At 39.4% G+C, this 14,382-nt stretch overlaps 1 protein-coding gene across 2 annotated transcripts in view; it reads left to right on the top strand.

Moving 5' to 3' along the window:
* The first annotated feature begins 1,962 nt into the window (after positions 1-1,962).
* hps4 (HPS4 biogenesis of lysosomal organelles complex 3 subunit 2) overlaps positions 1,963-14,382 on the top strand; it is a 49,453-nt gene continuing 37,033 nt past the window's right edge. For both annotated transcript variants that reach the window (XM_043715471.1, XM_043715472.1), the window contains exon 1: positions 1,963-2,901. In XM_043715471.1, the coding sequence (XP_043571406.1) occupies positions 2,861-2,901 (41 nt within the window). In that variant the 5' untranslated portion in view covers positions 1,963-2,860. The remainder of the gene's footprint in view (positions 2,902-14,382) is intronic.

Here is a 14,382-nt window from a genome sequence, read left to right on the forward strand (position 1 = left end):
ATCCATTGGTTGAGGTGAATTTTTGCTCTAAAGGGTATAATTGTAAAGGCAATGACTGGGGTTATATATAGGCACAAGTGTAGGCCATTCAGCCCTTTGATCCTGCCCCTCCATTCAATATGATGACGGCTGGACAAACACTTCAATCCCTTTAAACCCATTCCATAATTCTGAATGTCACTAGTAATCAGAAATCTGTCAACGTCCACCTTAAACATCCTCAAAACACTGAGCTTCCACAGTCTTGTGTACTACCAAATTCCAAAGGTTCACAACTCTCTGAGTAAAATTATTTTGCCCCATCTAGGTCCTTAGTGGAATCTCCCTTATTTTTAAATTCTGCTCCCTGGTTCTACGCTCTCGAACTACTGCACAACTCATTGTAAGTGACAGGACAGGTTGAGAAGGTGTTTCATAATCCATACGGTGTGACCTGTGCTTTCTCAATAGAGGCATTGAAAAGCAACGGAGTTAGGTTAAAATTGTAGAAAATACGGCGCTCGGCTGGAGTATTATGTCCATGTCTGGACACCATACTTTAGGAAAGATATAAAGACAGTGAGAGTGCAGCAAATGTTCCTTAAGTTCCAGGGGTAAGGACCTTCAGTCACATAGATTGGAAAAGTTGGGACTTTCTTTTAGAGAAGGTTCAAGGGAGATTTAATAAAGCTACTCAAAGACATGAGCGTTTGGCAGTTTAGTTAGGGACAAAATCCCACTGATGGTAGGATTAAGGACAAGAGGGCACAATCTGGAATGTGCTGCATGGTGGAAGCTGGCTCAATCGATATTCAAGTGGGAATTAGATTATTATCTGAAAAGAATGCAGCACTTTGGAGAAAGTTCCTCAGATGTGATGATTTGATGGCTTCCTGTGCTGAAACCATTCTATGGTGCTGAAACAGTAGGCTGGATGGATGAGGGCCGAGCATCAAGTTTAAGCTGCAATTTGTTTTACTGAGCAAGTGCAAATCCCCAGAAGCAAAGCAATCCCTTCCACATTTGTAGGGTTTAAGGTGATTAGTCCACTTTGTTTCTGGAGGGAACATTTCTCACGAATGAGCAGGATTGCTTGCTTCTGTTGTAAGTGCAACCTTTACCTGGAGGTTGGCTACTCTCCATTCCCGAGGCTTCTGATGAAGGGCTTTGGCCCAAAACGTCAATTTTCCTATATCTTGGATGCTGCCAGACCTGCTGTCCTTTTCCAGGACTACTCTAACCTTGACTCTAGTCTCCAGCATCTGCAGTACCCACTTTCACCATGTCAGGGCCCTTGTTTGCCCTAACCTTGTTTAGTAAGAATCACACTGATTGTGACTGGGGCTGAATAGCCTACTGTTGTTTTATGTGAGTTGGAGCATAGCAGCGGTTGAGGGTGCTGTCCAATGCAAGCTGTTCTGTTGCACCTGATTTATTCTACCATTTGTAAATCTTTCCAGTCTGGTAGGAACAGGAGTAGACCATTCAGACTATTGAGTCTTTTTAAATGCATTTTGATTTTTATTTACTATTCCTGTTCCGTTTTTTTGGACACCATTTGTAGCAGGAGACCTAGGTTCAGGTTCTACCTGTACCAGAGATGTGTAATAACATCTCTGAACAGGATGGTAAGAAAATGTCTTTGGTGGCACAGTGGCTCAGCACTGCTGCCTCAAAGCGCCAGGCTCCCAGGTTTGATTCTCAGCCTTGGGTGACTGTCTGTGTGGAGTTTGCACATTATCCCTGAATCTGTGTGGGTTTCCTCTGGGTGCTCTGGTTTCCTAACACAGTCCAAAGATGTGCAGGTCATGTGAATTGGCCATGCTAAATTGTCCATAGTGTTAAGTGCATTAATCAAGGGCGGGGTTACTCTTCAGAGGGTCGGTGTGGACTCGTTGGGCCGAAGGGCATGTTTCCACACTGTAGAGAAACTAATCTAAGGAGTATCTTTAAGGGAATAGAACTGGAAGAGCTTTTCTGGTGACATCCCAAAAATGCATCACCACGCACATTTCTGGATTAAACTCCATTTGCCAGTAAGATCACGGCTGATCAGTTTGTGTTCCAACTTTCACATCTATCTATCCTTGGAAACTCCCAACAATTTGACTAGCAAATAAAAGTGCCCCCATACATTGAAATTCCCAGAAAATACTTAGGCCAAGAAGACAAGGAGAGAAGCTGTAATAAATTCGCCTTTAAAGGGACTAGAGAAGGCAACATCAGATGAAAAATTCTCGGGTTGATTTTATTTCCTTTTCTGGAGTTTACAGTAAATGATAAGTGTATTTTATTTGAAAAGTTTGAAATGATTACAGACACTGGCCGAAGTGGGGAACAGCTGTCTTTTATTCAAAAATATACTTGATTCATAAATAGAAAATAGATATATCCATACAAAGACATGAGAGCAGTTCGGTTCTGTACAGTAGGAGATGAAGAAAACAAATAAATGCTGAGGTTTGATGGAGGAACAGCGCTTTTGGAAACATCTCTGTTCACCAGTTCGAAAATCCACCTTATCTCCTTCCTCTCTGTTACTGGGAGGTCGGGTAAAAACCAACTCATGGTTACTATAGAGCTACCAAAACTGGTTAGGGAACAACCCTCTGGAAGGTGTGGCTGGTCTCGAAGGGAGGGAGTAGACGACTGCATAGATTAAAATAAGCTTTGCAACGCAAAACAGCGAGCGACGCCGAACAGGAAGAAGAGTTCAGATATCCGTGAGGAGGTCTTTTCTTGTTGTTCCATTAGTCGGGAGTTGTGATGCATTCTGTAAGGAGATGAGTGTCTGGCCACTCGGACAGAGCCTTTTTCTTTGTCCTGAAATTTCCATGGAATCCGACCGTCTTTAAAACTTGCATGAAGCCCTTGGTCGTAAATGGCCACCGCGACTGATACAGAACAGAAAGCCACAACATGGTAAGCAATGGTTTAGGCAGAAAGTATTTGGATTCGCATGTATTAAAGTCATTCATTGTGCTTTCTGCTCTGGCGTTCCACTGTAGCCTGTTAGTCCTGCAGTCAGCTGCTTGCTGCCAGTCCATCTGACTCCCAGCTATTGCCATGTCTCATAGATTCGCTACAATGCTTTATACTGTAAAGGGTTCGACCTGGTTTAATTCTGTAAAGTATCCAGCAACTACGTGTTTACATCGCACATTTAACATGACGCTGCCCCAAGAAGCTTCAACAAAAAAAAATGCATGTTCAGAATATTGCTATTGACTTGTGCTGTGAACTTGGTTTGTAAGTGGCATCTTAAAACAAAGGAAAGAGAGATGGTGAGGTTCAGCGAGGGAGTTCAGCAGCTTAGGACCCTGCTGGATGAAGACCAATTCTTTCTACTTTTAAAGGGTAACCACTGTTGAGAAAGTGGTGTATGATAAAAATACAGACAAAATAAAGAGGGAAGGGCACTTTATCATCAATGTAACCACACTGTGTAAGAGGATGCCATGACTTGAAGTACCTTGAGGTGTTGTAATTGAACTTGTAACTGAATGATGCTCTTGAGAAATATATTTCAGTAAGGTGCCACCATGCTGTTTGGATTTGAAGTTTTTATGCATTGTATATTCATTTGAGGGTTTTACTCTCAGCATTTTACTTTAAAAAACAGCTTATTCCCTGCTGTTGTCAGACTTTTGAACAACCCTCTCCTATATTAGAGTTGATCTTTCTTTGCATCTTCACTGTAGCTGTAACGCTACATATTCTGCATTCTTATTTTATCGCCCTGATGTACTTGTGTAACGTATGATTCTCATAATAATAATATCAAATAATAGAAGATACCTGAGCTCAGGTTTCCCATTAAATCTCACTCTTTTTTTTAAAGCCCTCCATTTTGAACAAACTTTCACTTGCTTTTGTTATCTGTTTCTTTGGTCCAGTCTCTACTACTTTCATGCATAAACGCCTGTAATTGGTGTTTTGACCGTGTTTGTGACTGAATGATATGTATGAATGCAATACCATAGTTGCTACCATGGATAGGTTAAAAAATGTTTGTAACTATCGTAAGTTAAAATCATGCCTATATTGTGCACACATGCATAATGGCACATGTTTGATGTGCTGTTACTAACACTGGGTGGGCTGGTTGCTTGCTAAGAGTTTATTTTGATCCTGGTGTTTTTAAAAAATTAGCTACCATAGCCGCCTTATGATTTGAGTGAAACTGAAGTGTAATACCCTTTTATAATAAAACAAATCAAGACTTTTTAAATAATAAGAATTGTCATATTAAGGAAAAGCAGCTTACTATAGATGCTGAAAATGTGAAGTATGAACAAAAGATTGGAAATAAACAGCAAGCTAGGCAGGATTTGCTGTAGAGAGAAACAGAATCATACAGCATGGAAACAGACTCTTTGGTCTAACTAATGCCTGATGAAGGGTTTATGCCCAAAATATCGATTCTCCTGCTCCTCAGATTCTGCCTGACTTGATGTGCTTTTCCAGTACCACACTCTCAACCCCCAACTTATGCATGTCAAGTTTCCCAAACTAAACTAATCTCATTTGCCTGCATTTGGCCCATATTCCTATAAACGTTTCCTATTCAAGTACCTGTCCCAATGTCTTTTAAATGTTGTAACTGTCCCTGCATCTACCACTTCCTGTGGCAGTTCATTCCACACATGAACCACCCTCTTTGAGAAAAAATTGCCCCACCAATCCCTTTTTAAATCTTTCTCTCTCACCTTAAAATTATGTTTCTAGTTTTGAATTCCCCAAACCCAGGAACATCAATATTTCGGGTTGGAGCCCTTCATCATTTCCTGATGAAGGGCTCCAGCCTCAAATGTCGATTTTTCCTGCTCCTCCGATGCTGCCTGACCTGCTGTGTTTTTCCAGCAACACAGTCAACTCTCATCTCCAGCATCTGCAGACCTCACTGCCTCCTTCTTTATTAATCTGTCTACCTGTGAAACAACTTGCAATAAATAATGTTCTTGAAACCCCTAGGTCTCTCTGTTCTACAACACTCCCCAGGACCTGACCATTAACTGTGTAAGTCCTGTCCTTATTTGCCTTTCCAAAATACAACACCTCACGTTTATCTAAATTAAACTCCATCTGCCACTCCTTGGCCCAATTGATCAAGATCCCTTTGTAATCTTTGATAACATTAAATAGGTAACATTTCATATGAATTACATCCCTTCAACTAGTTCCACAGGTGCTGATTAATATTTTAAGAAAGAAAGATGTGCATTTATCTAGAGGGTTTTGTTACATTAATATATTTAAATTGATTTGCTGCCAATGACATGCTTTGGAAGAATTGTCGCTGCTGTAATATGAGAAAAGCAGAAGTCATTTTGCACTCAGCATGCCCCAAAAAAATGTAATGAGATAACGATCAGACAACCTGTTTTTAGTTATATTAGTTAAAGGATAAATGTTGGTCTGAATTGAATTGAATTTCAATTTATTGTCATGTGTACCGAGGCACAGTGAGAAGCGTTGTCTTGTGAGCTATACAGGCAGATCACAGAGTTAAGTAGCGTAGATAAGTAAATAATAGGTAAACAGCGGTAAAAAACAAAACACAACCTAGAGAACTCCTTGGCTATTTTAAAATAATGGTTAGGGATTCTTTGCATCCATCTAAGAGGGGCCTCGGTTTAATGCCACATTACAGAGATGGAATTACCAACAATGCAGCAGTCCCTCTGCACTGAACAAATATATTATTTTGGATTAGAAACTGCTGCAGCTTGATTGTCCCAAACCATTAGTTGATGAAAAAGTAACTGGATGCAGAATTAGAAATAGCTGCTTATTTGCTTTATTTAAAAAAAAAGTCATGGGATCTAGACATCAATGGCTAATAAGCATTTATGTATTATCTATCCCTATTTGTTCTTGAGAAAGCAGTAAGTGGTGAGTTAACTCCTGGAGTTGCTGTAATGTGTGTGGTGAAGATCTTCCCACTGTGCACTTAGAAACATAGTTCTAGGGTTTTAACCCAGTGAAGTCAAAAGATTGACAATAGATTTCTTAGCTTCCATTTTCTCTTTCTGTCTCTTTCAACTTGAATTTTTTTCTAAAATCAGACAGACAAGAATCTTTCACCATGACACAGAGAATGCTATTTAAATCTACTCAAGAACTCTTTCATGAGTATTGAGGAAGATTCGTAAATAATGGGTACTGTTTGTCTATTTAATGTTTGTCTACTTAATGTTTAACTGGTCGACTCTCATTGCAGCCTAGTTGTGTTAGGACTATTATTAAGTGTTGGAATGTTTGATTAAAGGGGACTAAAAGAGGAAAGGCAAGTTAGTTCTCTTTCTTTTACCTTCTTATATTCTCTTTACTTGTACATTAAACATACGTTGGTCTGTTTGGCACCAAATGTTTCACAATCCATATCATTCACCTTGCAGAGTAGATATGATATATGGCAGTCTTTCGAGTATCATCTGGGATGAATTAATCTGTGAATAAATAGGAGTTTGTGCATGCAGAATTGTCTGAAAGCAGGGTGAGAATTTTCATTCTCTGCCCATTACAGATTCGAAGTTAAAGGTCTGTCAGGCAGACCCTGTGTTTAATCTATTCATGTCTGAATGGATGCTTCCAGTTCTACAATAGTACCCTGCCTACAACACTGACTCACATTTACATAGCACCTTTAACTTTATACAGTACCCCAAGACACTTCACAACAGAATTATGAAACAAAATTTGACACTAAAATGTCAAGGAGTTAGAAGAACAAGTGACCAGATGTGTGCAAAGATCAAAGTGTTAAGATTTAATGTGTGCGGTGAGGTTTAGTGAAGGAATTTCAGACTTCATACCTAGGCAGCTGAATGCATGGCTGCTAAATGTAGAGTGATCAAAATTGAAAATGTTTTTAAAAGATCAGAATTGGAGGAGCGACATTATCTCAAATAGTTGTAAAGCTAGAGGGTGTTCTGAAAATGGGGAGAGGCCCTGGCAGGATTTGAAAACAGATGAGAATTTTAAAATATAGGCGGCAAAGGAAAAGATTGGTATTCTCTGCTACTGTAGGTATTTAACATTGCCTTGTTTACATTACAACAGTCAAAGCCAAGATCACCACTGAAGGGAGCTCTATAATATCAATGTCACACATTTTACCCTTCTCATCCTTTCTCACCTCATGTCCCAGAAATTTACTTGTCACAATACTTTATATTATTCATGAACTCCCTTCTTTCTATTAAAACAGTATAAAAATTTAAGTTTTCCAGTTGATCCTAGACCCTTTAAGAAACGTCTAAATCTTTGACATGTGGAATTTCTCTTCTCCTCGTCCTTTTCTGGGTATAACTTTACATTCATTGTTGAAGTTTAACAAGTTGGTTGTTTCTGCATGGCTATTCTGAAATGGTTAAGTCGTTCAATGTTACACTGTGGAGAGTATTTTAATGATTCTGCAAGATAGCCTGTGCAATTAATACTTAATTCTATGTTGGTATACAATGATCTTACTAAATTAGACTGAATTACTCTGAATTGAGACCAAACTGGAGTGCTCAAATCATCAATCGTAAGAAGGTTTTTTTTTCTTTAAATTCTTTGAGTTTCTTTCCTATTTCACAACATGATAAGTCATGATTAGTAAGTTTGCTGTTTTTGGTACATGAATGGAGACAGCAATTATTAGAAATTTATTTGACTGAGGAGAGCATGGCAGATTAACCTGATCATATCATCTCAATCTCAGACATAAGCACGAGCTCAGTAGGAGCACAGAGTTGTGATCAAGATAGGGACCTTAAACTAAGTTTTGATGGAACATTAGGTCAGCAATGTTCAGGCTAGTTATAGTAAACTCCTCATTGCTATTGCTGTGATAACTTTTTTCACATACTTGTCATGGTGCCACAGTTGCTAGTTTTTAGCATTTAGTAACAATATCAAAGCGCACTTGTCAGAGTCAAACAAGAAAAGGAATTACAACAAACGTATGGCTGTATTTATGTGGCTAACAATGCTGTTAGGTGGAACAGCACGCATTCAGACGCAAAATTAAGAAATCCCTAGCTTTCACATGCTTGTCAATCGCTGACTATCATTCTGACAACTGCTGTTGCACTTTTATTTAAAATCAGGGCGCTACGTGTGTTCATGCTATCAGTAATTTCTCTTCTGGAATGCAATATGAAAGCCGATGAAATATGGACACAAATTGGCACATTTTATTAGTGCATCTATCTCAATATTTAGTCATTAAATGTGCTTCCATTTTTTATGAAGGAGGTGTGCAAACTGAAATGAAACTTATGTTTGCATTTATTTCAAAATGTGATTTTACTATTGACCATCACACACTAAATTAACTTAAATCTACAGATCCTCCCTCTCATTTTCATTTTTTTAACATGTTTTATCCGCTTACAATAATTAGGTTTAATCATTAATTTGCTGCATTGCATTACTGTGTAACGTGTATGTTCAAGCCCCCTTACTGAAAAACACAGCGATGTAGTTTTTGTTTGAAAGCTATGCAGACAGATCATGACTCCAAAACGTTCTTCCTGTTAATTATTGTTGCACCTACACCTGCAGATGGATCATGATGGCCATTTTTAATGGCAGTATCCTGTCTCCTACATTGGCAGTACATGTTCCCAAAATGTATAGTTCAGAAACAGGCAGTGCTGGTGTTAATGCACCACCTGAGCCATTTGCCATCCATTAACAAATCCTTTAATTTCTTCTTTCCCTCTTGCCTCTTCTTCTACTCCAGGAAAATGAGACTGACCTTTGGCACCAAATGTTTCGCAATCCATACTATTCACCTTGTAGAGTAGATATGATATTTGGCAGCCTTTCGAGTATCATCTGGGATGAATTAATCCGTGAATAAATAGGAGTTTGTGCATGCAGAATTATCTGAAAGCAGGGTGAGAATTTTCATTCTCTGCCCATTACAGATTCGAAGTTAAAGGTCTGTCAGGCAGACCCTGTGTTTAATCTATTCATGTCTGAATGGATGCTTCCAGTTCTACAATAGTACCCTGCCTACAACACTGACTCACATTTACATAGCACCTTTAACTTTATACAGTACCCCAAGACACTTCACAACAGAATTATGAAACAAAATTTGACACTAAAATGTCAAGGAGTTAGAAGAACAAGTGACCAGATGTGTGCAAAGATCAAAGTGTTAAGATTTAATGTGTGCGGTGAGGTTTAGTGAAGGAATTTCAGACTTCATACCGAGGCAGCTGAATGCATGGCTGCTAAATGTAGAGTGATCAAAATTGAAAATGCCCAGCCTTGGATTAGCCAACAGTGGCTACCTTGGCCTAACCTACAACAAAATTGAGATGAATCAAATTGCAAGGATCTGCCCACAAATTCATATTAAGTGGAGCTTCAAGATAGCTGAGGAAACCTGATGCAAACTGATTTTCTGTTTGAAAAAAGTGTTCAAGGGATGTTAGCATCACTGGTACGCAGACATTTATTACCCAGGAAGGATAGTGGTGAGCAGCCTTTTTGAACTGCTGCAGTCCTTGAGGTATGGGACACGCATAGTGCTGTGAGGAAGGGGTTCCAGGATTCTGAACAAGCTACAGTGAAGGAGTGGTGATATAGTTAGCATGATGTCCATTTTGGAGGGGGCCTGCAGAAAAACATTTGATTACAAACACACTCTACATGGAAAGAAAAATCCCAAACGCAGTGAGTATATGCAAAATGTGTTCATTTTCAACTACTTTGCACCTGTGACAATGCTGCCCCTTTAACAAGGTTATGTTGACCTTGGTTTTTTTTTAAGAGGCATTATAAAAGGCAGAGTTTCCAATTTGTCTGGGATTTGGGGTCTTTGCTAATGGCTAACAGATACTGCCCAAGACAGCAATCAGGCAAAAGGCTTTGAGGTTTGTTTTCATAACAGCTGTACAATGAAAGGGGAGTGGCCAGTCCTCCCAGTTCAGGGATTTTTCTAGTTTGGTTTAGTTTTAGCTGGGGACCCCGAGAAACAGTTGCAGATGGAAAGGGGTTCCATGCTTCAACAAATGATTCCTCCCTGATCCTCTCTCTTTCTGACATCTCTCATGTAAGATCTGGTGTTTGAATTACCTTCTTTGCCAAGGGGGGGCGGGGGTGTGTTTATGGGATGTTGCAGGAAATCAGAACAGCTCTTTGTTAAGTTGCGGGGGATATCATGTTGGTTGGGTTTTCAAATTGTTGTTATTCTAAATTCTGTTTGGAAAAAGCTCTGTAATGGTTTTCTGCATAGCGCACTGCCAGTGGATGAGAGGACACAGTCTGTCATGTCATCAGTGCAGCCAACCATGTATTCCATGTTTTTGGGTCTGCAGTGTGAAATTCTGTAGTATCTCTACAGACTTTGCAGCTTCAGCTGGGAGAATTAGCTGGCATCCATCAAATTCTTCAGAGAGATGTGACCCCTCAGTGGAAAAAATGCTGAGCCTCTGATTGATTCAACCATCCGTTCCATTGTACATAGCATTCAGTGTCATCCACCTCGGCACACATTTCCATAGTTGTCTCTGCCAGAATTTCCATGCCATTGTGCTGCAGGTGAGAGAAGAGCCTGGTCTTTGCATTGGTTTTCCTCACCCCAAGCTTCTTCTCAGCATGGCGTGTTCGAACTAGCATGGCAGCATTGGCAAGTGTGGGCTCCCTCCCCATCTTCCCACGCAGTCAACTGAGAGAATGTGCAACACCACACAGACTGTTTCCCTGGAATCAAACCCAGGTCCCTGGTGCTGTGAGGTAGCGGTACTAGCCACCATGCCAACCCGAATTTCCCAGGGAGATTTTGATTTCAAATGATTCCTTTTTCATGCTGTAGTATGGCCTAATTACACTTAAATTAATTGGTACAAGCATATGGCTACTAATCTGGATTTTCTGAAATTTTGGCTTATTACAGGCATTATTTTGTTAGACTTTCTATCCTGCTGGTGAGAATAGCTGACTACTTTGAGACAACCAGAATTTTGGGTAATCCAAATTTGACTGAGGGGGTGATCTTATAGAGGCTTCTAAAATCATGAGGGGCACGGATACGGTAAGTAGACAAGGTTGTTTCCCTGGAGTGGGGGAACTCCAAAACTAGAGGGCTTGGTTTATGCTGAGAGAGGAATGATTTAAGAGGTCTAAGAGGCAACTTTTTCATGCAGAGGGTGGTGCATGTATGGAATGAGCTGCCAGAGGGAGTGGTGGTACACTTACAATGTTTCAAGGGCATCTGGATGGGTTTATGAATAGGAAGGGTTTTGAGAAATACGGGCCAAGTGCTGGCCAATGGGACAAGACTAATTTAGGATATTTGGTCCGCATGGATGAGTTGGACCCAAGGATCTGTTTCCCTGCTGTATATCACTATTGCTGGTTGCAGTTTCACTGAATGAATTAGATATTCCAGCAGCCACAGCAGGAATGTAAAAGCAGTTTAGCTTGAAGTAAACTAGAGTCTGGGGTACACCTAGTTGCACAAGACATTCCGCTTACCAACTGAATGCTTTGGGTATTGTGAAGAGGAGGCTTCCACAAGTGCAGTTTTCCAGCCTGCAGTAAATAGTTGTGGTGAATTCAGCTTTCATTCCTAAAACATCACAAAGCTTTTCTGTGTGCTAGGTGGTTGCTGTCCACTAGGGAGAGCCACAGCACATTTAAAATTGTACAATGACAGAATCATTACAGTAAGACATCTTTCTAAACAAAGGGATATAAAATGCCCTTTACTTGTTTCCTTTATCAGAAATAACCTAACCATTCATCTCTTGGGCTGTATCTCACTTGGAAGACTATGGGATATTCTCATACCAGTCTGTTTTGCAACAAACACCCTGGTGTTTCCTTAAATCTTCTCCATTGATTGTGATCACAGGCTTAGGAAGGTTATTTGTTTGTTAATTGATCTTCCCAGCTGTACCTTGAGTCTTCCCATTGTGGTACCCAGTTATATGTCTTAAGTTGTTTATGCATACAGCAACAACTTACATTTATATAATGTCATTAATAGCACAAAAACATCCCATGGCACTTCATAAATGACTAGTCCACTGCCTGACTTCGAGGCTACTCATTATTTTAACCTCTTCTTATGTGAATATGTCGAGGAGTCTTATCAAGGAAGACTTTTTCATTGGTAGTTTCAATCACGGTCTACGTGCCTTTTTTTTTGATAAATGTAAATGTTTACTAAGGGACAAAGTACCTGCGTACAATTATTAATGGCACTGTCAATCATTAAAAATTTCTTTTTGTCTTGTGAGCCTATCAGCACTTATACAAGATGAAAGAGCAGATAGAAGACAATTAAATATTCTGTCAACTGTGATAAAAGGATGACTTGTTATAATAGTTGTGGAATCATGGGATTTGTTGCATGCTGGCATACTATGACCATAGGCAAGAAGTATGGTCAGTTGAATTTGTACTGGAAGATGCTTATACACTCAGTGAGCTGATCCTCCTAGTCATTGATGAGTCTGCAGAAGTAAGCAATAGAACATTCTGGGATTGAAAGGAAAGAGCTGAGTTTACTGCAGATTGTCAGCTGGGTGTGCACAGTGGCAGATATAGCTAGCTTCTCTTTGGGAAAGCAGAGGTTTTTGTTTTTGCTGTAAAATATGCATTTTCTAGCATGACCCTTTTTTAGGTTGGAAAATCCAGGAGTGGGAAACAGGCCTGATTTTTTTTTTCTTTTAATCTGATTCTCTCCCTAGTGTCCTGGCCAATAGTTATCGTTCAATAGATTGCACATTATAAAATATCTGTGGGTGCTTGCTGTGAACAAGTTGACTGGGACATTTTTTATATTGCAACAATGACTAATACTTCAAAATGCTCAATTGCCTGTAAAAGACTTTTGCAACATCTTAAATTAGTGAACAGCATGATATAAATGTAAGTCTGTTTAACAGTAGCTTGTCTATCAGAATGTCAGCATTTAGCCTGTTTGGTATACTTGATAAATGTGTAAGAAAACCATTTCCCCTTTTATGATATAAACCTGCTCTTTGGAAAGGGCATAGCTGCGTAAAATGTCAAGCACTTTTCTTGAATAAAAACAGAAAATGCTAGAGGAACTCTTCAAACTCTTTGAGGAGTCAAATTGCACCTGAAATATTAACTCTGCTTTCTTGGTAGATGCTACCAAACCTGCTAGATTTTCCAGCATCTATGTTTGCTTTTATTTGAACTATTTCCTTGTCCTACTTTGTGATTTTTGACTTAGTTTGCATTTGTCAGCGGTGCTATAGAAATACATGTTTGTTTTTGCTCGTGCTGAGGCTTGAAAGACCTTTTTGTTCAAACATCAGTACAATTTATTCCAAACAAATTTTTTCTGATAGCGAGATTTAATAAAATCTGCAATTTAAAGTTGTATGGGATTAATGGAATATATAAGGAGATCAGGGAAAGAATGGAATTTGATTTCATGGGCTTATATTGGAAATTATGTCCACGTAACTGCTTTCTGAAGAAGAGGGTAAAGTTTCTCTTCAAAATAAATGGGACTGTCTTATAAAATAACCCAATCAATTTTGCAACCAATCATAGCATTTTCTTTCAATGTAAGAAGCAAAATTGTTGTTTGTTTAATATGTACTGCTTTTCCTCCCCTATTAATACTTATTAAAATTCTGCAGTTCTGGTCTCCCTACTATAAGAAGGATGTTGTGAAACTAGGAAGCCAGGACTTTGAGCTATATGGAGAGGCTGAATAGACTGGAGCTATTTTCCCTGGAGCATTAGAGGCTGAGTGGTGATCTCATATTGGTTTATAAGGTCATGAGGGACATGGAGAGGGTAAATAACCAAGGTCTTTTCCCCAGAGTAGGGGAGTCCAAAACTAGAGGGCATAGGTTTACAGTGAGAGTGGAAGGATTTAAAAGGGACCTAAGGGGCAATGTTTTCACCAAGTGGATGGTGTGGGTATGGAATGAACTGCCAGAGGAAGTAGTGGAGACTGCTACAATTACAATATTTTATTTTAAAACACCATAAGCTTATGAAACCAACATCAAAGGCTTAAATTAATTAAAAGTAGCAAATCCACAGTGGAGAAAGGAAGTTTTACCATAGCATCACGTAAAACCATGACCTGGCTTCTGATCCAGCCGAGCTGAGTACGTACATCTCTTGTCCTTTTTAAAATATCCTAATCTAATGCACATTGATCAGTCTCATTCCAGTTTTCAATGGGCATAAATCACACTGCAAGAATTTTTAAAAAGATGATGACAATCTTATTCTAACAGTTTGAAAGATGGCTGAAGGATGTTTCCCTGTCCTGGATGCTGAGGCACATGTTCAGAGCAATTACAGACCGTTCTCTGTATCAGGAGAAAGTGAGGTCTGCAGATGCTGGAGATCAAAGTTGAAACTTTATTGCTGGAACAGCACAGCAGGTCAGGCAGC

This window comes from Chiloscyllium plagiosum, chromosome 25 (assembly GCF_004010195.1).
Source record: "Chiloscyllium plagiosum isolate BGI_BamShark_2017 chromosome 25, ASM401019v2, whole genome shotgun sequence".
NCBI classification, from domain to species: Eukaryota; Metazoa; Chordata; class Chondrichthyes; order Orectolobiformes; family Hemiscylliidae; genus Chiloscyllium; species Chiloscyllium plagiosum.